The following is a 25,982-nucleotide window of genomic DNA, read 5'->3' as shown; positions in this document are numbered from 1 at the left end:
ATATCAGATCTGAGTGACAAACAGCCTAAGTTATACCCTGGGCATTTCCAGCTGAAAGCTGAGGTTTCTACCACTGCCAGTCTACAAGGCCACAACCAAGAAAAGCTTCCAGCATGCGGTGCTCAGGGAGGCACCTCTCCCTCCTGCCTGTACCTTGAGCTCATCTGCGTTGTAGAAGTCTACGCGCACGGCCGGCACCATCCAGGTCTGGAAGAGCGTTGCCAGGATCTGCTCTGCGATGGAGTCAGCAATGAGGTGGAAGTGCAAGGGGTTCCGCCTGTGAGAAGTGGAGGGAAGAGGAGTCAGGAGGGATGAGTCAGGGAGTTCCAGCCACAAAATCACATTCTTTCTAACTTGTAATGTGCCCATCAGTTTCTAACAGCAGCTGTGAAAGGAAGTCAGGCACATGACCAACCCAATGCTTGCTGACAAGGATGGCGGAAGCTGAAAAGGAGAGAAGGTATTTCACCCAACCACAAGATTTCAGATGGTCAAATCATTGGTAACCCTCCATTCGAGCCAACCCTAATAGCATATTTGTGTCTCTAAAAATCTTAAGCAGGGCACAGATAACAATTTGGCCAGCCCATTATTTCTACCATCTAGACGTATGGGCATCAGTTTCAGGAGCACGTGGTCAGACAATGAAGTCTTTAGACTGAATGCAACAGACAAGATACTTCTCCCACAGCACAGTACTGAGTTCTGTTTTCTGCTTGTTCTTCTCCAAAAGAAACCCAGGCATCCAAGATGGCATCACCAGGGAACCCCATCGCCGGACATCAGCTTACTCTCAACTTCTAATATTCCTAGAGCTTTTTTTTATTCATTCCCCTTGGCCAACCAGCCATTACTGAGGGAGCATCCGAAATAGCCGGCATTACACAAGGGCAAAGCTTCTGGAGTCCAATGGAAATGGGTGCAAATCCCAGTCATGGTATTTATTAGTGGGGATTTTGAGTGTGTTGCTTCTGCCTCTGCACTGCTGTTTCTTCATTCTGTAAAATGTTGAGAGAAATCTCTTTATCAGGCTACTGTGTATGAGGTAAGTAGAAGAGATAAGGCATATGAATAATAAACACAGGATAATAAATAGCAGATATGCCTTCTAGTCTTATAAATACAACTGAGCTAGCAGAAGTGACAGTGTGAACTATAATACCACAAATGAGTGCCTCTGGGAAATCTAAAGATGAAAATGACCTGGTTCCCCTGACCTCAAGGAGCTGACACTCCTTATAGGGACAGAGGATCCACAATTTAATATACACACACGGTGGCACATTATGTTGTTAACAACCACAACCACAGCACAGCATTCTATGAGAGTAAAGGCAAAAAACGGCTAATTCTGACTGGGTCAGGAGGACGTGGAGGAGCTGGGGAAGCAGTGCCCTAAAAGATATAGGAGTTTGATAGGAAGCAAAGGGAGAATGGACACAATCCAAGGAGAGTAACAGGAGACAACAGCTGGCGCCCAGGGGGTGCTGGGAGCATGGGGGGTGGGGAAGCAGTTAGCTGGGACTCTAAGGTCAGAGCAGAGGAGGAGAGAGCAGAGAGTGCAGGAGGCAGTGCAGTGAATACCCAATTAAATAGTCCCTACTATATTAGCGAGGTGTGGGGAGCAATGTGACCCACCTCCTAGCTCTCAGCTTCTGAGCCTCTTCCCAGCTCTATTCCAGAGACACAGACCTTCTGTTTTCCATGCCCTCTCTTCACCTGAGACTGCAGATTCAGTCTGCTCTGTAAGAACCTTCATGCATTTGTTCATTTGATAAATACTTACTGAGCACCTATTACTTGGCAGGAGATGAGCAGGATGCCAGGGACAAGGTAAGGCACACCATCGCTGCCCTCTCAAATCTCCTGGTCTGGCCCCCTCTCCTCCCACCCTTCACACTCCCCAGCCAGCATTTATCTTTTGTTCGGCCTTCAGTTCTGAGGGCCACCATCATTTTCTCCTGGAGCCCTTCCCTGACTACCCATGCCTGGCTCAGGGTCCCTTCCTAATAGTCAGTTATCTCAGTACCATGCACCCACCCTCGGGTTTTGGTCGCCTTTTTACCTGTCTAGATCCCCACTTGACTGTGAGCTTGGAGAAGTCAAGGATCATGCCCATTATGTTCAAAAATATCACCTCATAATCTAGCTCTGTGCAAAGAATGCAGGAGGAGTTCAATAAATGGACTGGATTAAGTGATGGATGGTGGAGAGAGAAGGGGAAGGGAGGTAGACACATCATTTAGAAGAGGAGACTAGGTGAATGTGAAGTGAGGATCTGATTGAGACCATGTCTGGGGAAGAGCAGCAAGAAAGCTGAATCTAGAGGGATTTCAGGAAAAGAGATCTTAGAGAAAGGGGGGAAATGAAGTGGAAGATGCAGAAGGGGACACTGAGGTTCCTGGGTTGGTGGTGATGTCTCCAGGACAGGGGTTACAAAAAGCAAGGCACATCAGAGGAAGATGAGGGGTTTGGGATTGGACACACCAATTTAAGGTGAGCGTAGCAAAGCCAGATGGAGCTGAATGGAAGAGTCTAGACCCAAAGGTGATTATCATCCAAGGCTAACCCACCATATATATAACAGGTGCTCAAAGATGATAAACAGAGTAAATGAACAGAAGACACAAACAGGACTGCAGAATTTCTCCATGGGACCGAATGCCTGAACACTGCAGATTCTCCCATTAAACTATCTATACTCAAGGGGAAAGGGCCCTATAGCATTCCTTGGAAGCCCTACAAAAAGTTTTCCTGTAAGAAGCTACCAGTTGGCCTGAGTGATGATTGGTGGTCATATATTTATCAGCCAATGACTTACCTGAAGGCTAAATGAGAGGTACTAGTCAGAGTCCTTGGGAAGACAGATGGTCCATTTAGCTCTCGTGTTGGTACAACCAGCCCCCCTCTCCCACAGGAGCCATAATGGAGGGCAACTCTGGTGGCGCAGTGGTTTAGCGCCGCCTGCAGCCCAGGGTGTGATCCTGGAGACCGGGGATTGAGTCCCACATTAGGCTCCCTGCATGGAGCCTGCTTCTCCCTCTGCCTGTGTCTCTGCCCCGCCCCCTTCATGAATAAATAAATAAAATCTTAAAAAAAAATAAAAAAGGAGCCACGATGGAGTCTTATGCATCAAGAATGGATAAAAGAAAGCCTTCCTGTCAATTTTCAATTTTATCCACAATGGAGGAATGGCATAATTTTAGACACAGTGAAAATACTAAACAGACCAAGCTATGTATATTTGTTTCAACACAATCCTGCTATTCATGTGTCTCTGTCTTTATGTGCTCCAAAAAATACTTGCCTCCTACTTAGAAGTCCCATGAACTCCTGTTTATCGTTCAGACTTCCCTTTGCAAGTTAGCTCCTCCGGGACACCTTCTTTGAGCTCATCCTTGTCCCTTGGCATCTCATATAAAAAACATCCCAACCATTTCTTTCTTTTTCTTTGTTTCTTCTTTGTTTCTTTCTTTCTTCTTTCTTTCTTTCTTTCTTTCTTTTTCTTTCTTCCTCCTTTCTTTCTTTCTTTCTTTCTTTTTTTCTTTCTTTCTTTCTTTCTTTTCTTCCTTCTTTCTTCCTTCCTTTCTTTTCTTCCTTCCTTCCTTCTTTCTTCCTTTCTTTTCTCCTTCCTTCCTTCCTTCCCTTCCTTCCCTTCCTTCCCTTCTTTCCCTCCTTTCTCTCTCTCTCTTTTTTCTTTCTTTCTGGCTCCACACCCAGCATGGAGCCCAACATGGGGCTTGAACTCACAACCCCGAGATCAAGACTTAAGCGAAGACATCAAGAGTCAGATGTTATCAACTCAGCCACCCAAGCACCCCAAAACCTGTCTACCATTTCTAACATGACACTGTATAAGTATTGAAACATGTGGCTCCTTATCTCTACTAGGAGGTCTCTGAGGACAAAAACCATGTTTTCATCTCTATCCCTAGTGGCCAGAGGAGAGCCTGGCACATAATAGGTGCTCAACAAACACTTGTGCAACAGGAAGAGAAAGCCAAAGTCCCTCCTTCCAGGTCACCATTAGCCTTACCATGAGAAGGCAACAACGGTCAATGGCATTATCTGCACCAATGCTTCAGAGCTGGGCACTCTGCTCGAGAATGTCTGGGTCAGAGCCCTGGCTGTGTTAACTACTAACTGAGTGACCAGAAGCAAGTTAACACATCTTTCTAGGCCTCAATTTATTCATCTTCAAATTAGGAACACTAACAGTAAGTAAACAATATTGCATTGTAAGGACTAAGTGATATAATATAAAGTCCCTGGTATGAAAGATTTGAATGTATGTTAACCACTAGTATGGTCTGAGTGCTTATGGCATGCCCCCCTAAATTCATGTCGAATCCTAAGCCCTAGGGTATCAGGAAGTGGGGCCTTTGGGAGGTGAGTATGCTGTGAGGCTGCAGCCCTCCTGAAAGGGATTAGTGTCTTTATAAAAGAAGTTTCAGAGAGCTCTCACCCTCCTCCCATCATAGAAGGACACAGGAATTGGCAGTCTGCAACCAGAAAGCAGTCTCCACTACCCCACCTCCCTTAAGACCATGCTGTGCCATGATCCTGGACTTTCCAGTCTCTGAGACTGTGAGGAACAGATTTCTGTGGTCTATAAGCCCCCCTCCCATCTCCAGTCTGTGGTATTTTGTTGTACCAGCCCGAGCAGACTATGACAGCCATTGTCAGTGCTAACTTATTAGGAAACTGTGATTTTTCTTTCCTGCTTTGCATTACTCTTCAAATGAAGTAATTTCAATTAGTTCTTCCATCCATAAAACAAAAAATGAGTTGAATGAAGAAACATGCAACAAAGAGCTATCAAGCAGTAAGTACATGTAAGGCATAATAGGGGTTTAGGTGGTGCTGGAGCTGGGACTCTCTGCTGGTGCAGCTATCAATCTGGTAGAAGCAGAGAGAGAATGCCAATAACTACATAAACACTGGAACATGGCTGTGCCCTAACACTGGGCCACCTCACAGAGCTGCAAAGTGTGGGAATGGCACAGCTCCTGGGGAGCCATCTGTATAGACTGATATGGACAGTAAGTGAAGGGTACCCCTAGGGTTGAATGGTGAGCAACCTGTACAAGTGTACAGGACAACTCTGCAAAGAGAAGCACAAAAGCTACAGGGGTGGAAGAGCCTACTTCTCAACCGTGGAGCATCTACAATGCTTACATGGACTAAGTGGCAATTAAACCAGACCTTTAGATGAGAAGAGATGGGAGGAAGGAGGAAGGCAATCCGTAGGATGTAACAGAATAAGGAAAGGAACAGAGGTGGGAAAGTATATTGCATGTCTATGAAGGAATGACAGGCTTATTTGGGTGGATCATATAACAACATTTATTGGACACCTACTGCATGCCAAGAATAGGGAGGATAAAAAGAAAAAGTGCAAGTCCTAATGGCAGGGCAGGCCAGAGTGCGTGACTTCTTAAGATCCATGACTTTCATTGTCTAAGAGAAAGAGAGCCAGACAAGATTTGGGTGCTGAGCAGGAAGGCGATAGAGTTGTAATTCGAGACATTAACCTGGCTACAGAGCTGAAGACAGACCAGCGTGGAAAGAGGAATAGGCTTGCAGAGGAGGATGCTGCCAGCATCTGATGAGGCTTTCCCCTTACAAGTTCTTGCTCTGGTCTATTTCAAGCAACTCCCCAGAAGGGAAAATAAATCCAGAGACACTTAGCTCATCTTTAGGGCAAAACTAGCTGTTTGCTTTGTTAAAGGGGTCCGTGTGCCTCATCAGAATATGCAAATGATGAATCAGAGGACACATGGGGGGGGGCCCCCCAGCCCAGGGGACCACTGAGACCCTGCCAGTTCATGGACAGTCTCACCAGCCCCATGCAGGCTCACCAGCAGCAGCTTGATCTCACTGCTGTGAGCAAGATGCTCAGAGCAGCTCTAAGCTCCACTTTCAGCACCATCATGAGAATATGGGTCCTGTCAACTGTACCTCTTGGAGGCCACAGGAGAAGCACCTGAAAATACTGCCCAGACTACTTTGCTTCAAATTTCTGTACAAACCAGAATGTTTCCCTCAAGTTTCAATCTATAAATCCAACCACCAACTAGCTGGTCCTCCCTTCATGCCCACAGGCCACTGAGCATCATGATGGCCTAATGACGACTCTCCTAACACCAGGTGACTAAGAAGTTGCGGAGTGTTTAGTAACTTGTCTTTCCTCGAGAACGTAAGCTCCATGAGGATAGACATTTGGTCTGTCATTCACTGGGGTAGCCTAGCCCCCAAAACAACACAGGACCTATTAAATAGAGTCTCCTAACACAGGTGTGTCCCACAGAATTCCATGCCAGGGCTAAGGGCACACCATCTATCCAGCCTCACACAAGCTGGAAACAGGAGCATCACCAGGGGTCCTTCCCCGCCCACCTCCCACACCCCCAATCAATCCCATACCCTGAAGGCAGCCTAGTCCACTGGTTAGGATCCAGGCCTCTAAAGCCAAATTGCCTGGCTGCTTCTCATCTTGATCTGTCACCAACTAAAGACAGGACATTGGACAAGCATGTTAGTCTTGGAGTCTCAGCTTCTGAATCCATAAAATGGGGTTGTTACTATCAAATTGAATTAAAGTATATGAAGCACTTAGAACAGTGACCCCCAAGGAATATGGACTTAATAAATGTTAGCATGATTAGTGTACCTGCTCTTCGGTGAGAGTTCACAAATACATGCTCCCCTTCTCTCCCTGTCTCTGAGCTGGCTCCCTCCAACAGATCCTCTGTCCTGTAAGCCCAGGACTCCCTCCGAAATGATCACATAACCCCCTGTTCATTGTACGATGCATAAAGTCCCGCCTCCCGCATGGAGCTAGCAGGAGGTTTGATAATCTCATCCGGTCCACCTCTCCAAACACATGTCTTCTTACTCCCCCTCCACAGACCTGCACTCCAACCATTCCCTTCCCCAGATGTGCATGTGACCAACTTTCTCCTTCTTAAGGAATAAAGTGCCACCTGCTCAGGGAGGCTCTCCATGGCCGCTCCATCAAAAGTGTCCCCTCCCTCTCCAAGGGCTCCCCCCACTGCATTGCCCTATTTCTTCTCAGCACTGGAACTCTCTATATCCATCTGCAGGTCTATCTCCTGCCCGCTGCTAGAATGTGAGCTGTATAGGGAGGAGTTTCTCTGCTTCCACAATGCACTTATCCTCCTGTTTTCTCACTCTACATGCCAGTGCTTGGCAAGGGCCTAGCCGTGGGTACAATGTCAGAGACTAATCATGTTTTCCCACAGGCTCAAGTGCATGCTGCTTCTCTTCTTTGACCACCTTCACATTGCTTTGCTAACTGCTTCCAGCCTTCTGTGGTCAACGTAGATGTCACTGTACTTGATGAGGAAGCCATTCAACTGGGTCAGGTGTCCTTCTTTTATGTCCCCCACTGATTTCAGAACTCAAAACACAGATGAATGCTATAGTCTACTAAATAGTCACTTCCCTGTTCCCTGCGAGATGGGGTCTTGGCACTGGGACCTGTATTTTGTAAATAATCATGTCCCTATATTTTTACTAGTCCCTGTAGATATAACATCCAGTAATTTTTTATTGAAAGAATAAATAAATAGACAAGTTAATAATAACCAAAGAGATCCAAATGTGCTTATAGTCTGACACACGTATCTGGGTGTTACAAGCAGAGGCATTCAGAAAAAAAATGTGGGAGTAAACCTTTTAGCATTGTATTGGGCAAGGGTCTCTTAGGCAAAAAATCCAAAGCACAAACAAACTGGTCCTAATCAGAATTTTTTTTTTTTTTTTTTTTTTTTTTTTTTCCTAATCAGAATTAAAAATGTTTGTGTTTCAAAAGATACCATCGGGAAAGTAGAAAAGTTAACTCAGAATGGGAGAAAATATTTGCAGATATTTATCTGATAAAGGACCTGTAACCATAATATATAAAGATCTTCTACAATTCAAACAATACAAAGACATGTAAGCTGATTAAAAACTGAGCAAAGGAGGGGTGCGTGGGTGGCTCAAACATCCAACTCGAGGTTTTGGCTCAGGTCACAATCTTGCAGGTTGTGAGACGGAGCCCCACGTCAGGCTCTGCACTCAGCGGGGACTCCACTTGAAGGTTTTCTCTCCCTCTGACCCTCTGCCCACTCACATGCTCTCACTCTCTCTAAAATAAATAAATTTGAAAAAACAAAAAGCCCAAGGAAAGGATTTGAACAGTCATTTCTCAAAGAGGATACACAGATGGCCAATAACCTCAAGAAAAGATGCTTGACAGCATTAGATACCAGGAAATGTCAATCAAAACTACAAAGTAGCACTTCACAGCCATCAAACAGCTAAAATAAGAGAACAACAAGTACTGGTGAGGACTTGGGGATACTGGAGCCCTCATTTGTCACTTATGGAATTGGAAGATGGTGTAGAGCTGTTTTGGAAACCGGTTCTGGGGATTTCTCCAGAAATTAAGCATAAAAAGTTAACAGCTGCTGAGCTCTTTAGCAGCCCTGCTCCTAGTTAGACACCCATACTTGTACACAAACCTTCACAGGAGCATCATCCAGAACTGCCAAGAAATGGAAACAACCCCAATGACAACTATGTGCTGAGTGGATACACAAAAGGTGGTGGTGCCATGGACTGGAGTATTATTGGAAACGCAAATACAAGAAGCATCGATGACCCCTGCTATGACACCGATGAACCTTGAGAATGTGGTACTCGGCGAAAGCAGCCACTCATGAGAGACTAAACAGTGAGAGACTCCATTGATGTGAAAGGTCCAGAATCTTCAAATCTACAGGCACAGAAAGATGAGGGGCTGTCAGTGGATTGAAGAAGGGGGACACGGGGAGCAAGTCCTCATGAAGACAAAGGGGTCTTGCTGAGATGATGAAAACAGCCTAACATTATGAAGTAGTGATGGTTGGACAAGTCAGAGAACACTAAAAACCAATGGACTGTACTCACTTGAAGAGTGAACATTAGGTATGTGAATTAGATGCCAACACGTTCTCATCTGCCTGAGATGGGAAGTGGCCTGTTTGGGGGAGGGAAAGAGACCTGGTCTGCTCAGCTGTTTCTGGGCTTCTCTCTCCTGAGGGAGCTGGGCTATACAGCCAATGGTCTGCTGTGTCAGGAAGGCCTGCAGGTGTCAGGGCTGGCCTCTACCAGAAGGGAAACCCAACTAATGGGGGTGAGAAAAAGCCCAACCGTGCCTGCATTTGAGAGAGTATCCTACTGTGCCCACATTTTGAAGAAATGTCCTGCAGCTCAGAACAGTGATAAAAAGGACTTTCATTCTCCATGTGTGACTTCTGAGTCTTATTTTACATTTAGTTCCTAATCAGGAAGGTAAGAAATAGTTTTAATGATAGGGTCCTCAAATTCCAAAATCAAAGGCCAAGGGCCCCACCCCCACCCCTTGCTCTTTTGTTCACAGGGAGATAGCAGGAGTTAGACAGATGTTAAGAATATATTTATATCAACTGAACTGCATCAAGCAAAGGAGAACTTAGAATTTTTTCTTACAGAAAAAGATAATTTCTCAATATAGGATTCAATGTTATTTAAATTTATTTCTACAACATCTAAAAATAGTCTTTTATACCAGTCATCAATTATATGCATTTTGGGAGCATTGATTTAAGCCCAGGAGCAAAGGCTTTTTTGTGAATAGGCCAGAACATCTTCATATACAACCAGTCCCACGTAGCTTGGCGGGGTCTGAACAATACAGACATTAAGCCTGGTCTATATTCAGACCAGATCACACTTTTACAACAAAGAAAGCAGCAAGTGCATGTTTCATCTTCAGCAGAGCCTGCAGACTTTGCTCATAATGAGCAATGCTCCTGCTGCCTCTGTGATTTCCTTAACTGCTCCCCTGTTCCAGGTTGGGATGCAATAAATATGGTAATACAAAGAGCAAAGATGATTAAACCCCAGCTTTCTCCCTGCTTTTCTTTCTTCTCTTGTCAGGAATGTGCCACAGCCCCTACAGGGCAATCCAGGGTCTGCTTTTATTAAAATATACAGGGACATCTGAGCTGAAATAATCCTTAATTATTAAGTTTACAATGGAATTGCAATTCTAGAAAAAGAAAGAGTCTGTGACAGTACCTCCAATGCTCAGTGAATCTGTTATCCTTAACGATTTAATAGAACTCACTGCAGAAAAACACAGCAGCCAGAATGGGGGTTTTTCAATGTGAGCTCTTGGTTTGAGGGAGGACAAGTGGCACTGATAATGTGGGAACATTCAAGGACAAGTCTATATCACATCAGAAAAGTTTTCCATGGGAGAGGAACAGAGCAATTTTCTAAAACAAAACAAAACAAAACAGAGAGAGAGAGAGAGAGAGAAAGAAAGAAAGAAAGAAAGAAAAAAGAAGAAAGAAAGAAAGAAAGAAAGAAAGAAAGAAAGAAAGAAAGAAAGAAAGAAAGAAAGAAAGAAAGAAAGAAAGAAAAAAGAAAGAAAGAAAGAAAGCAAAAGGCCCTGTGGCTTCCAGGCTTTGGCAGAACCAAGGAAGGTCAGGTCAGAATGTGAGGAGAAGTGATGACTCCCCAGTGACCTTGAACAAGCTATTTAACCTCTGAGCGTCAGTTTCCTTATTCATTTGTGAGGATAATGACAGAGGGATAAAGGGGTGATTACAGAGATCACAGTAATGATAACAATTCCCTATGTGGTCACTCAAAATGATGATGAAAAATAAAAAGAGGGATCCCTGGGTGGCGCAGCGGTTTGGCGCCTGCCTTTGGCCCAGGGCGCGATCCTGGAGACCCGGGATCAAATCCCACATCAGGCTCCCGGTGCATGGAGCCTGCTTCTCCCTCCGCCTGTGTCTCTGCCTCTCTCTCTCTCTGTGACTATCATAAATAAATAAAAAATTAAAAAAAAATTTAAAAAAAAAAAGAAAAATAAAAAGAATAATGATACTCAAGACAGTAACTTTTCTCCCCCCAGACTCTGAATCTAGACTGAGTGGGTACAAAGCGAGGTCTCTAGTAACTTCTCTTTGATCCTGAGCTATGACTTAACCTATAGCTTCATCAGTTGTAAAATGGGGACAATCATACTACCCACCTCACAGAGTCACAAGAGCATGAAATGCATATCTGAAAAACACTTCACACAGAGAGCTAGGTTCGTATTTGTTCAATACACAAAACACACAATGTTTCACATAGGTTATCTCTGAGGATAGTCCAACAGGGCTCTAAGACGTAAGGGAACAAGACAAAGCTCTTCAGAGACTTCACTAGGGCCACCCAGCTCTTAGATGGTATGACCAGAATCAGTACCTACTTCTGTTTGTTTTATTCAAATCCTAAGTTCTTCCCGTCACGATCTAGAAACTGCTTCTATAATAAGTTTAAGCCTGAATAAGCAATAACACAATTAGAGGCAGATATTGGGCGCAAATAGGCTGTTTTATCTTCCATGTTCTTCAGGGGCACAAGTTTTAAAAAAACAAAACAAAACAAAACAAAAATCCAGCTGCTTGATATGCAAAGTAAGGGAAATCACCCAACTTCTTCCTGCCAACAGGGCTGTAGAGTGTGAGAGTAAGTAGATCATCCTCGCAAACAAATATTAAATTTTTACAAGCTGGCCTGCCTTCCTGCCCAGGAGGTAAACACCTAGTGGCTACGTAATTTTTTTTTCCTCTGCTCTCTAAAAGCTCGGTTTCCTTGAAGAGCAGCTATACTTCCCAGTTTATCTGCAAATGGGGTTGGAGTTATGTCCCCCAATTTTTCTTGAAATAGTCTTCCATCTAGGTGACACAGACACATAATGTGCTATTTTTTTCTGTTAGGTAAACCCTTGTTCACATATATTTTGTATTGATTTTTTTCTCATCCACCCTTTTTCTTTATCATAGGGGTTGCATAATGAGATGACCAGAAATATATGTAAAGAGAAAACAAAAACAAGATCATTTTTGTTTCTCTCTCTCCAAGCATAACACAAAAAACTCCCTTTTTACACAGGGTGTTGGCTAGTCTTCCTGCCCCCGGTATTCTGTTTATGTGCATCTGCACACATGTGACATATACGTGGCTTTGCTGACACCATGTAATAATATTATGCATATGTTTTGAAGTGTGTTGTCATTTTATCATACAATTTGTCCATACGAGGAGATGCTTTTTAAGACCAACTGAGGACATGCTTTACTACAAAAGGGTGTTCCATTATTTAGTCTTACTGTTTTTAAGTATTTTTCAAATTTTTAGGATCGTAAGCAATAGGTCATTAAAAAAAGTATTTCCTGTAGCCAGGATTATCCTCTTAAGACAGTCCCTGAAGTTAGTCATATAGGGTCAAGGTCTTGGGCATAACATCATAAAACTTCTTCTCCAAAAGATTATAGCAATTTCCAGTTCTGGTAGGAGTATATAAGAGTGCCTGTGTGTCACTCTTTTACTATCTTTTAAAATATAGTGTGCCCACTGTCACCAGGCATACTGCAGAAGTAAAATTGATTTGATGAAACAAAGCAAGCCTTAAATGAAAATTTGCTGAAAATCCTGTCTGGAGAATAAATCTAATTGCTGTAATTAACAGTGAAAGCCAAAAGAAGCATTCTACACCACTATTATTATATTATTATTAACATTAGAAAGGTACTTCATTTGCCAAAGTATTTTATAATCATGTATTGGTTAATCCCCATAACGTGCTTCGGAAGCAATGAAGCTATTTATAGCTGGACTTTCTGAGCGGAAAGTCTTTCAAAAGTCCTTTTGTCTTGATATCTCAAGTCATTATCACCAGCACATCAATTCACAGACATTCTCATTTGTAGAATTTCAAGGATGGGAGGGATTTAAGTGGTCATCTGGACCAAGATAAAGTAGTCACTGACGTGGAGTGCAGAAATTTCCTAATGCATACTAAGAATTTGCTTTCTTCTCAAATCCCCATGCTTCCACGAAAGCATGTCATGCCATCAGCAGCCAATTACAAATCTGCTATTTTTAAATGTAACATCTTTGTGCTACACAGTGACTGTAGGAATAAAAGTTTATACTCAGTGGGATTCCTTAGGGTTTCAGCAACTACTGGAATTATTTGATTTGTAGGTAACGCAACAATGTGAATATTTATACCCAACAATACCAAACGTTTTCATGGCTTCAAAATTTGCCATAATTCAGATATAGCACAACTGAAATCATGCAAATCATGCAAATCCTCTTTTCTTAAAAAGGGGCTTCTTGGGGCACCTAGGTGGCTCAGTGGTTGAGCATCTCCTTTGGCTCAGGGCGTGATCCCGTGGTCCTGGGATTGAGTTCCCTTTGGGTTCCCTGCAGGGAGCCTGCTTCTCCCTCTGCCTCTCTGTGTCTCTCATGAATAAATAAAATCTTTAAAAAGATTTTTTTAAAAATCTTGCCCCCACCCAATCAGGTCTTGTCTTATCTTGTTTAATTTGGACAAGAGATAACTCAGGAAAGGCAGGATCACTTCCAGAGTGAAGAGGAATCTACCCTTTGCATGGCTGTTTGCATGGGGATCTGCTAGGATCCACAGATTGGAAAATTTTACTGCCTTAGAAATTACTACAAAACACCTGGTTTCAAGCAGCAGATGAAGGCTACAGAATCACAGGGAGTCTCAAAAACCACACAACAGCAGGAGTAGTGTGGAAGGGCCATCTCCCCTTAAGACAGAAAACGTGAGGTTGAGCCCTACTCGGTCATTCTTTTTTTGGTATTTCCATTTCCTTCTGAGATGTGCAACTGAAATCCCAGTGCCAACTGTGAAGAGCAAATAGGAGATGGGAGAGCCCCAACCACTAGCCCACAGTGTTCTCTACTCTGCTTACTCATTTCTCTCTTTTATCTGCTCCGCAGGGGATGGAGGGTGGAAGCAGGGAATCCCTCCCCCTCCTGGGTGGGGAGCAGACCTGCTAGCTGACCAGAGGCATAGTAGGGCACCCCAGAGAAACACCCACCCAGGTGAGTTCAGTAAAAACAACTGAGCTAATAAATTCTGTCTTCAACCTAATAAATTTTAGGGTGCACGGATTCACAGCAAAAGTTAACTGGCCTAGGAACTAAAGTCTAAAGAATTAAAATGACCTGCTGAAAATCACTCAGCTATAGAGTGGCAGGACCATGTAATCGAACCAGGTCTGAGCTGGGCAGATTAGTTAACTGGTCGAATAAATACATCTTCAGGTGATTTATTAATGAAGTTTCCCAGATTCACTAGATAAACAATTTAACATTGAGCATTTAACACTTGTGAAGTCCTTCACTAAGATAATGGGAATACAGAAACATTGGGCATGATTTCTGTCCCCCAAAAGTCCCATATTCTACTACAAAAGACATAACATGAATAAATAAAATAAAACATACTAAGTACAATGATAAAAATGCACAGGGTATTATAGGCTGGGAGGAGGGGGGCTCTTGCTGACTAACAGGTACAGGTGGGCGTCCTGTTAGAAGGATAAGGAGTCTACAAAGTCGGGAGGGGAAAATAGAGGGAGGAGAGAAGAAATGGACAGAGCAGCATGGTGAAGACAACAGGCAGGACACATGTGGGAGAGGGTAGAAGCCACAAGCAGGTCAGTGTTGCTGGAGAGTCAAGTTATCAACAAGGGGAAGAAAGAGAAAGCATGCTGAGAACGACATCAGGCAGGTCCTGATGGTCCCTATACCACAGTAAAGAAGTTTGATTCTCTCCCCTCCATGAGGAGAAGCCAATGAAACGTTTGAAGAAACCAGATTTGCCTTTCTGAACCACCACCTGGCCTTAGAGGCTAGATCTGTGGGGACTGGAAAACCAAGAGCAGCAGAGAAAATATGCAGACCTCAACTGTGCCAGGTGCAGCAAAGATGAAGAAAAAGGGATGGAATTAAAAATATTAAGAGAGAGAACCCCCAAATTGATCACAGAGGGGCCAGATGGGGGTCTGAGAGAGAAAGGGGAACCAAAGGCCAGTTTCTTGCGTGGCTGGCAGGTCTGGAGTACCCACCATGCCTCCCATCTCTGTTGATGCCACTGACAGCTAAATTCGGACATTAACTTCACATTAATCTTCATTTAGTTGAGCTCTAAGAGCTTTTCATGGCTGTTCCTACTGCTCAAAGCCTTCTAGATCTTGGCTACAGCCATAGATAGCTTCATCTAAACCCTCGGTAAGAATGTTAAAGGACACTGGGTAGAACTTGGTAGAACTGGCTAGAACTTGGTAGAGCTAGAACTTAGGACACTTGGTAAGAATGTTAGAAGAGAGGACACCAGCTAGAACTACAAACTCAATTCTGGATGCACCCTCGATAGGTCCAGATATCAATCAATCCAAACAGAGAAAACATAAAAGAAAGTTCCTGTAAAAAAAAAAAAAAAGAAAAAAAAAAGCAGAAGCAAATGACAGGAGTTTAATTTGGACAAGAGATAACTCAGGAGAGGCAGGATCACTTCCAGGGTGAAGAGGAATCTACCCTTTGCATGGCTGTTTGCATGGGGATCTGCTAGTATCCACAGACTGGAAAATTTTACTGTCCTAAAAGACAGGACTTCCTGATGGTCAGAGATGCCCAGATGTGGGACAGGCTACATTGGAATAGAGCAAGCAAACTCTTATGAATTTGCTAGGGCTGCCCCAACAAAATACCACAGACTGGTGGTGGCGGGGGGAGGGGGGGCGGAGTGGTGGGGGTGGTGGTGCTTAAACAGTAGAAACTTATTTTCTATGGTTCTGAAGGTTTGAAGTCCTAGACCAAGTGACAGCAGGGCTGGGTTCTCTTGAGGCCTTCTCCCTGGGCTGGTAGACGGGCATCCTCTCCCTTTGTCCTCATGTGGTCTCTGCTCTGTGTGACACTGTCTCCCCAACTCCTCCCCTTATCAGAACACCAATCATACTGGATTATAGCTCATTCCTACTGCCTCACTTTCACTGAACTACCTCTTTAAAGACCAGTGTCCAAATATAGTTCACATCCTGAGGTACTATGGGCTGGGGTTCCAACAGAACAATTTTAGGGGGACATCGTCCAGTCCGTAACACAACCTGTCATTAGAGATGTGTAAACAGAGAAGGCTGGTGATCTCAGGCCAGGGAAGACAATGAAGAAATTCAAGCCTCAAATCTGGAGTGTCCCTGAAGGTCCCCTTAGGTCTAGGAGCTACAATTCTACACATTGTGGGATAGCACCTGATTGCTCCTATTAAACATTATGAACCCAATAATATCCCCAGGGTGTCAGGCAAAACTCACATTTTCACAGCAGCTTTGACTGATGAGAAATGCTGCTCTTCTTTACCCTTCCCCCAAGGAAGTCACAGGCATGAGCCTGCAAAGGGCCACAGCCACACTTACCTGTGAAACAGGACAGACTTGACCAAGGTGACGACATCACGGCTGGCGTTATACCCGGCACAGACGATAGCAACGTGGATCGTCTGGGAAGCAAAAAAAACGGGGCAAACCGTTAGACAGATGGAAGAGAGCCTTCCCAGTGCTTCAGACCATGTGGAAAAGAAAAATCCCCCTTATTTCTTGTTGGGATCATTAGAAAACAAAGGGCATAGTCTGCAGCTGTGGAAAATAACTTGAGACCATTTTATTAAGGCCTTTTTAATCGGTTTATGGAGCTATCAACATTTGGAAACCATTAAGGCTCTTTGCAATTACATTTTGGGGATGAGAAAAGAGGCGATTGGCTCAAACAAGCAAACAGTGAGTCCCCTTCCCCCAAGCTGGGAGACCGTGACAACTGGTAACAAGAGAGAAGAAAGAAATACTTCCTGAAAGAAAGAACTGAAAGGGATTTTAGACTGAGAAGTGATGGCTCAGAGTTGGGAAATGTTCTTGCAAGACGTCCCAGGTGGTGTGCCTCGGTGGCTCAGTTGGTTAAGCATCTGATTTCAACTCAGGTCATGATCTCAAGGTCCTGGGATGGAGCCCCACATCGGGCTCCCTGCTCAGTGGGCACTCTCCTTCTCCCTTGCCCTCTGCCCCTCCCCTTGCTTGCTTTCACTCTCTCTTTCTCAAATAAATAAAAATAAAATCTTTAAAAAAAGAAAAAAAAAAGATGCCCTAGGTTAGGGGATCCTGACTGGGCACAGAGACCCATAAACATCTATACAGGTTCATCAACAACAAAGGCCCCAGCTGGGACATCATTCCAAGAACTGAGAGCTGGCAAGATTGAAGGGAACCTCATGGCGTATCTCATCTGAGCAGTCAAGTGCACAGGCTCCAGACACAAACCCTGGCTCCGTCCTTTAGTCCAGGGGGAAAAAGTGGCATCAGGTGACACACAAGTCCTACAGGATGCCATGGAGTACATAAGGGGATGATACCAAGAGCAGTCTATGGTGCTTGGCACACGGCATTCCAATCACAGCAATGATGATCTCTAGAGCTGAACTTCCCAAACAGGGTCCCTTGGCACCCTGGTGTGCTGAAAGTGAATTACGGGAGACAAGGTCACTCATCCCTTCCAGTGAGATCTCAAGGCTCCCAAGGCAGGGCTGGCTCCCTTGGGCTTGGCTGCCCTATGAGCTTCAGCAACTTGATGAAGACTGAGAAGCCCTGCTCTAGAGCATCCCATACAGAAAGTCACCCAGCCTCTCAAGACAGCTCAAAAAATAGAAGGTTCATGTCTCCCAATGTTGTACCTTTTACCGAAGCACTGCCTTCCTTGAACTGAAATCAGTCTACCTCGCTCCGTCCTGGGAGTACTGCAGAACACATTTGTTCCCTCCAGCATCCAATACCTAATAAAAGGAAGTTTCTCAAGAAGGGCCATCTTCAGAACTACTCACTCCCTGTTATTCCAATCGGCCAGTTCAAAACATGGTTCTGTTGACTCTATGTACTACTTTTACAACTTCCTAGGAGTCTATAATTACTTTAAAAAATGGAAAAAGAAAGGAAAGGAAAGGAAAGGAAAGAAAAGAAAGAAAAAAGAAAAGAAAGAAAAGAAAAGAAAAGAGAAAGAGAAAGAGAAAGAGAAAGAGAAAGAGAAAGAGAAAGAGAAAGAGAAAAAGAGAAAAAAGCAGGTCTGACATCCTAGTCACTCCCCTACAGGCTTTCAGGGCAATGACCTATGGTTCCCAGGCCTACTCCACCACCCCACCCAAGACATCACTGAGGGAAATTTATTCAGGCTACGACAGGTGAGATTCCAAACCTGGAATAGAGATTCTGAACCTGGACAGTACATCAGAAACACCTGAAATATTTTTGAAACAACCCTGTGCCCCATTCCTACCTGAGACCCATTGACTCACAATCTCTGATGGCCAGGATATAAAATTCTTCTGCTGGAAGGCAGTGGTTCTTGATAGGAGGCAAAAGTTGCCCCCTTGCCCTGCCCAGAACATCTGACAAAGTCTGGGGGGTGTGCAGGGCTACTGACATCGAGTGAGCAGAAGCCAGGGATACTGCTCAATACCCTACAAGGCACAGGGCAGCCCCCACAAGAGAGAATTATCCTGCCCCAAAAGCCGCAGGGCTGCTGGGAGGAAATTTGGCTTTCAGAAAGAAGAAAGGAGGGGGAGGGGAGGGAAACTCAGACCCATGAGCTACCAGCCTGACCTAGTCTCGCATAAAATTAGACCATATTGTGCATATCTTAATTTCTCCATCTGTAAAACGAAGACACCATCGCTTATCTCTGGATAATATCTCCCAAAGACTCAGGATGAAAGACTGTAATGCGAAATGCAACTGTCACCATTTAAATCACAGAGGAAATGAATAGGAAAACGCTTGCACGCAGGAGACATAACCAGGAAGGGAACAAGAATGGATAAAGGCTGAATCAGGCTCTTTGGAATCACAAATATTTAAACACGCGGCCTCTGAGATATCAAACTTTGTCTTGGCTTCAGGGTTCAGGGGCTTTTTAAAATGGGCCCATTAAATGTAAGCACAAGCGTGCACATTCTCAAACATTTTACATAATTTTCCAATCTCTTTAGTTTCATCCAATACACCTGCCACCATGAATAAATTCATCATCTGGAGCCGTAGCAGCACGGCCCTGTTACCCAGGATTGCAGAAAACTGGAGCACTGTGAACCTGCTCTTGGAAGAGTTCTGGATGGTTCCAACTTTTGTGGGGACAGAAGCAAATGCCAAGAATGGGATGGGGGTTGGGGTTCGGGGTGGAGAGAACGGGACAGGGATGAATGTTCCTTGAAAGAGCAGAGTCACAAATATGGTCTCACCATCACTTGGTTTCGAAGCTACAAAGTCCATGTTTAAAGTGTTTCAGTGAAGTGACTTGAAGATGACCAACGACCTCAATGACTCTCATCAAAGTGAAGGGTCTGAGTATCAGATTCAGTGACCACTGACCACTCCCCAAGCCTTCCTCCCTATATTTTATATAGATATCATACTCTCCTTAACCTGTCACAAAGGTCAGATGGGGGTTGGCGGTGATCATATTTGCTACTCCAACCTCACTGTTAGTCTTCTCTAATTTGCTCTGTACCTGAGCACCTGACCTTTACAGCCTGAATATCTGGGTTCCCACTAGCTCTGGTTTCTGGTTGAATTTGGTCCCTGGGAAGCCTGAGGGAAGGCACAAAGACAAGTCAGATCCCCCACACCTTTCATAAACCTTCTCCCAGAGTTCTGGCTCTCCTGGGCTCTACCTGCCTCACACACCATGGGCACAGGGGTTGTAGTGACTCCCTCTAAGGGGCCCCACCACCCTCGCTGACTCCCAGGCCTGTGCCCTGCCTTAAACCCTTCCGAGCTCCTTTGAGAGTGTGCCATCAGTTTCCTGGCCAGTTCCAGTGACTCTTCCTGAGCCTCACATTGGTCCTGGTGTCTGGAAGGGAAGCACAGAGGACTCAGGGGCATTCATACATAAATTGCTGATCACTAAGGTGAAACAAGGCAGAGGAACACCAACAGAGCAAACTTGAGAATGCCTAAGTTGTATTTATAAATTTTAAGCAGCTTGACAAAATTCTCAGACACATGGATCACAGGTTGTTTCCAAGGAAGCCCACAGAGCGTCCTGCTCACTCCCTTCGGTCCTGACTCTGGAGTTCAGCACACGCCACACGCTGCATCTGAAGACATGACGTAGTTGAACTAAGGTCAAGTGAGCAGGCGTTTACTTCTAGGACTTGTAGAAGGATTTAGGCATGACATGGGCATTTCCAGAATCCCCGACATGCCAGGCACTGTGCTGTGCTTGGAGGACAGAAAGGTGAATCAGTCCCCCAGGGTCAAGGGAAGAGGAAGAAAGACACCAAACAGACAATTCCATCAGAGCTTGGGAAGGCTCCTATGATGGTAAGCTCAGTGTCCTCGTAAGCCAGAGTAGCCTGCCCCGCCTAGACCAAGGGGATGCCAGGCAGCTTCAAAGAGCAAAGGTGACTTGACCAGGGCAATCGTCACTCCTGACATTCAGGGCCAGCTGGGATTTGTAGCTCTTTGCTGGTCAGCCTTCAACAGAACCTGAAAGAGAACATTCTCCATGTTCTTGCACCCCCTGCCCCTACCCCAACACACAAAAAAAATCTCCACAGAGTGGTTTTCTCAAATATGGATGCAGGGGAAAAATGTCCCAAAAGAAAGCCAGAAGAAACTAAGGGATGGCAGGCAAGGCATGACCCTGGTAGAAGGAATCAATACTGTGCTCCGCTGTGCTTCCCCCCCAGCAACATCATGAGAAGTAGTGACACAGAAGGCCTGGCACTCTCTTCAGGGCGTTCTGTCTGCAGGCACAGCCTACTGTGAGCACCTCCTGTTGGGCAGGCTGCCGGTGGGGTGGGAGGGAGAGGGGACATCCATCTCAACACCAGCCTCTGTGCCATGAAAAGTCAGGCTCAGCCCGTATTCTGAGGACAGCTGCAGATTTCTGTGCTGGGGGCAAGGGGTGAGGAGGCAGGTGCCTCCCAGGACAGGTGGCTGGGGAGAAACACACAGCTAGAGACAGAGGCGGAGGTGGCTTTGTGGGGAAAATGCACCAAGAATGAAGAGATCTGGTTTGAGCTGCAATGTCAAAGCTGAGCTGCTGCTATGTGACCATGGAGCAGTCATTTAATGTCCCTCGACCTCCTCGACTTGTCTGTACAATGGAGATAAAAATGGGTACCTCTCTGGCAGGCTGTGCATCAGACAAGCAAGTGGGAGAAGGGGTCTCTAATGACCAGACACTGTTTATTGAATACCTAAACAACATACGGAAAAGTTGTTCAACACCTCTGTGCTTTAATTCCCTCCCGTCCACAACAGGGACACAACACTACTCACCTTTGAGGGCTTGTTGAGGACAAGAAGTGGCTCTCAAACTGTGTGCATCATGATCCCTGGAGGGCTTGTTCAGAGTGAGGGGTTGGGACTGGGCTGGGGGGGGGGGGGGGTTGCGGGGGGGGCAGTGGACTCTTCCCCAGAGTTTCTGATCCAGGAAGTTTGACGTGGGGGCCTGAGGACTGCCTGCATCCAGGTGATGCCGATGCTGCTGGTCCAGGGACCACACTTTGAGAACCACTGCTCTATCTCAGTGCTTTGAAGAATGTTGGGTAAAAACTCAACCAAGATGTGAGCTGTGATCATACTGAGACTATGAAGGGTGTTCAAAGGATCCATTTCCAATACCTCTCCAATAGAGAGGACCTTCCTCTGCACTTGTATAAAAGAAGGAGAGACAGATTAGGAGAGCTGGGTAGTGGTGACAGCTCTGCCTCTGGCCAGCTGAGTGACCTCGTGCAAGTAACTTAACTGCTCTGATTCTTGGTGAATCCTCTATACAAGGAGGAGTGTAGAATTTCTATATACAGTAGTACACAGGGGTCACTTTCCAAAACCCCCAGCGGATGCCTGAAACTGTAGATAGTACTAAACCCTATATATATGTATTCTGCTATAAATGCATACCCACGGCAAAGCTTAAGTTAACAGTTAGGCACAGGAAGAGATTAACAACAGTAACTAAAAATAAAACATTTATAGCAATATACTGTAACAGGTTACATGAATGTGGCCTCTAAGTATCCTAATGTACCATGTACTGCAGTCACCCTTCTTGTGATGATGGGTGATGATGGAACACCTAGGTGTGGAGATGGAGTTAGGGGAATGATGTGGGCTCTCTGACACACTGTCAGGTTACTAATGACCTGATGGATCATCAGGAGGAGGATCACCTGCTTCCAGACCACAGCTGACTACAGGTAACTGTGGACATCAGAACCATGGATAAGGAGGGATTACTGTACAGAGTCCTCCTAATATCCAGAGTTTTCCAAAATTCAAGATGAAGAGTGAGACATGGTAGTTAAGTGTCTTGTCCAAGGCCCCATGGCTCAGCCAATGGGTGGCAAATCAAGGGGTTGAACTCACAGCCCTGCTGTTAAACCCGTACTATCCTGTCTCAATAAAACACACGTGTAACTACTAAAATGAAAGAAATATATACTGCTGATGAGCCACCTAAAATCATCTTACAAACCTCCAGAGCATCTCTACTTCTTTTGTAAAGCCAGTGGTTGAGTTCTGTTTCCTCTAAATATTAAACCACAGACCCAAAAGACAGAATTGTCTAAACCCTATAGAAGACAAAAGTGGACACCTCCTATTGTTTGTCAACTATACTTCAATTAAAAAAATAAAAACAGGGGCACACTGGGGTGGTTCAGTGGCTTAAGTGTCTGCTGGTTTTAGCTCAGGTCATGATCTCAGGTTTGTGAGATAGAGCCACCTCCAATAAACCCCTCAGTATCCTCAGGCACCAGCCCCAAGGACACGTCTTTGCAGACTGCCTGCACATGCAACATCACAGCACACTAAACCAGAGGTGATTCAGGACAGGGAATCAAAGGTGGTGGTTGAGAAGGGTCCACATGATGTATTCTTTCAAAGTCCTTGGGATGATCTGTTTGCAGTCAACTTCTCTAGCAGAGGAAGCAGGATAGTATATGGATTAAGATTTACAACGTGTGATGAGGATGTGGAGAAATAGGACCTTTGTGTGCTATTACCACAAGCGCAAAATGGTGCACCTGTTGTGGAAAAGAATATGGTGGTCCCTAGAACAATTAAAAATAGAATTACCATATGATCTAGCAATCCTATTTCTAGGTATATATCCAAAAAAATTGAAAGCAGGATCTCCAAGAGATTTTTGCACACCCATGCTCACAGCAGCATTATTCACAGCAGCCAAGAGGTGGAAGCAATCCGAGTTTCCATTGTCAGATGAGTGGATAAACAAAACGTGTATATACAGACAATGAAGTAGTATTCAGCCTTAAAAAGGAAGGAAATCCTGTCTTGTCCTGCAATGTGAACTTTGAGGACATCATGCTAAGTGAAATAAGCTAGTCACAGAAAGACAAGTACCATTTGATCCCACTTATATAAAGGATCTGAAGCACACAAATTTACAGGAAGTAGAATGGTGGTTACCAGGGCCTGAGGTGAGGAGAGAGAAAAATGAAGGAATTTTTGCTGTTTAACAGGTATATTTTGCAAGATAGGAAAGTTTTAGGGATCTGTTGCAAAACAATGTGAACATACTTATCACTACTGAAATGTACAGTTCATTTTTAAGAGTAAATGTCATGTTATAAGGCCTCCTGTACCACAGTTAAAAACAAAAGAGATTTGTAAATGTAGACATGCACTTTTTAGCTATGTGGCCTTACTAAGCTCAAGCTTCCCTAGTTATAAATTTATAATGATTCAGAGTCCAGGAGCTAACACATGCACAAGTGCAGTGTCTGATATTTGCACAAAAAGTGAAAGCAGACGTGATCAACACCCTCCTCGCCTCCTTCTTTCATAGTGTCTGTGCTGTGATCAAGCTGGATGACTCCACTAGGTTTCCTTGTTTCCATAATGAGCCCTCAGAGTTCAGGATGCCCTTGTGCTTCACCTCACATATCAAACTCCTCCCCATCTTACAAGACATACCAGCACCTGCTGGGATCTCAGTTTCTTCATCTGTAAAAAAGGGATAAAAATTTGTCAAGGTCTGCTAGACACATTAATGACACATTAATGATGATTCATGTAAAGGACTTAGAATCTGGCATTGTGTACACACAGAAGATAGGCATCAGCAATCAGTAGTATCAATTACTATTAATATAAAAGTTTTACAGTATGCTGGACTCTATGTTCTTGAGCCTTAAATACTCCTGAAAGTCAGGCATCAGTTTCATTCCTCCTGCCCTCACCCTGCCTCTCCTTCACGTAAGGATTGGGATTGTCTTTCCCCCACAGCTGAAAGGAGGGCTTTTGGAGCTGCCCGATTCCCTCTGTTTTGTCAAATGTTGGAACTGCCTTCATCCTCCTCCATACAAGAGGGCAGAAGACACAGGAGGGAGGAGATGATCAAATCAACCATCATTTGGGCCATGGTAGCAACTGTGCAAAATTAGGACAGACCTTATATTTTGCTCCATTTTACCTTCATTATCTTTGAAATGAGAAGGTTGCATCTTTATTTGTTGTTGTTAATGGCACATTTTAAAAAAATAAAATGTAATAAGAGAGCATGACAGAGAAAGCAGATGAGGGCAGGACTCCTTTGGAGTAAGTATGGACATGAGACTGCAAGAGCCAGGGCAGGGCCCCTTGCCATGGGCATGGTATGGTAGCCACCTCCAAGACTGTTCCCAAAGATCCCTGCCAGCTTATGTAGCCATGATATAGCCTCTCCTATGCTGTATCAGGGTCAGTCTATATGGCCAACAGAGCTTGGCAGAACTAGTAGGATATGATATCAAAGGCAGGTCACGATAAAACTATGGCCTCTGCCTTGTTCTGGATCCCCTCCTCAGGGACAATGTGAGAACATGCAAATAATCCTAAGGAACCGAGGTCCCAGCCCGCTAGTGTGCCATCTCTGAAGCAGATCTGCCAGGCCCCAAGAAGCCTACCAATAATTGCAACCCTAGCAGACAACTTCACTGCAACCACATGAGAACCCTCCAGATATAATGGACTACTTAGCTACTTCCAGAGTCCTGATTCTCACAAACTGTATGACATAATAAAGGTTCATTATCTGAAGCCATTGGGTTTTGGGGATAACTGGGTATGAAGCAATAACTAACTACCAGACTCCAGTAGGGGAGGCAACCTAAGTAACCACTTTAGGAGCTAGGGTTCCTGAAAATCCCTGCATAAGAAAATCCTACTAGGTTCCTTCCAGCTATCATGTTCCCTAACTCCAGGGCCTGACACTTAGGGAAGATACTTTAGCAGATTGAGATCCTTGGGGTAGCCCCGAAGACAACCTGTGAGGCTAATAAAACGTGAACCCAGATGCGACAAGAGTATCTTCCAACAACAATGTAAATATGGGAGGCCCCAAACCCCTCCACTGAGGAGTTAGTTTGTAAAACCCTCAAAAATGAAGTAAAAGCAATAGATCGAAATACTGTGGTTTTAGGGGTCCAGAAAATGAACATACAAAGTGTCAAGTCTTCTAAATGTAATGCTGCTTAAAGCAAAATAGTACACCTGTTAGCTAGCTCAGTACACTGAGCTAACAAATATAGTCACAGTCACAATCTGGAAGGCAATTTTCAACCTAACTTCTTTTAAAAGAACAGGTACATCCTTGTCTCAACCTACTGAGTAATGACTACCCCCGTGGGGCTGCTTGTAGCCCCCAAGGGGAAAGGTGACCCCCCCATCCCTCACGCCCGGTTACCCACAGCCTGTAAGGTGAGTCATCTGCCAGGCACAGATGAGAGCTGGGCTCCAAGCTCATGGAAGCATGGATCCCAGGTGCTCTGACTCACAGAGCGATAAGGCAGGGGCTCCGGGCACAGGCTCTGGAAGCAAACTGCTTAGGTTTAAATTCGAGCTCCCCCTCCACCCGGTAGCATGACTTGGAAATAATTGTCGAAACTTTCTTAGCAGTTTCCTAATGTGTAAAATGAAGAAAGTATGCTGTGTGGTTTGAATGAGATATTTTATGTAAATTATTTTATGTAAATTTTAGCATAGTGTCTGATCCACTTTAAAGGCTGAGTAAATGTT

At 44.6% G+C, this 25,982-nt stretch overlaps 1 protein-coding gene across 3 annotated transcripts in view; it reads right to left on the bottom strand.

The window, feature by feature from the left end:
• Positions 1-25,982, bottom strand: part of LARGE1 (LARGE xylosyl- and glucuronyltransferase 1) — a 522,915-nt gene that overhangs the window by 257,544 nt on the left and 239,389 nt on the right. For all 3 annotated transcript variants that reach the window (XM_041755794.1, XM_041755793.1, XM_041755792.1), the window contains exons 4-5: positions 16,332-16,414; positions 154-277 (exon numbers count right to left, since the gene is read on the bottom strand). In XM_041755794.1, the coding sequence (XP_041611728.1) occupies positions 154-277; positions 16,332-16,414 (207 nt within the window). The remainder of the gene's footprint in view (positions 1-153; positions 278-16,331; positions 16,415-25,982) is intronic.

The sequence above is a fragment of the Vulpes lagopus genome, chromosome 5 (genome assembly GCF_018345385.1).
Source record: "Vulpes lagopus strain Blue_001 chromosome 5, ASM1834538v1, whole genome shotgun sequence".
In the NCBI taxonomy this organism is placed as follows: Eukaryota; Metazoa; Chordata; class Mammalia; order Carnivora; family Canidae; genus Vulpes; species Vulpes lagopus.
Note: the sequence above shows the minus strand (reverse complement) of the source record. Positions and strands in the feature narration are given on the sequence as shown.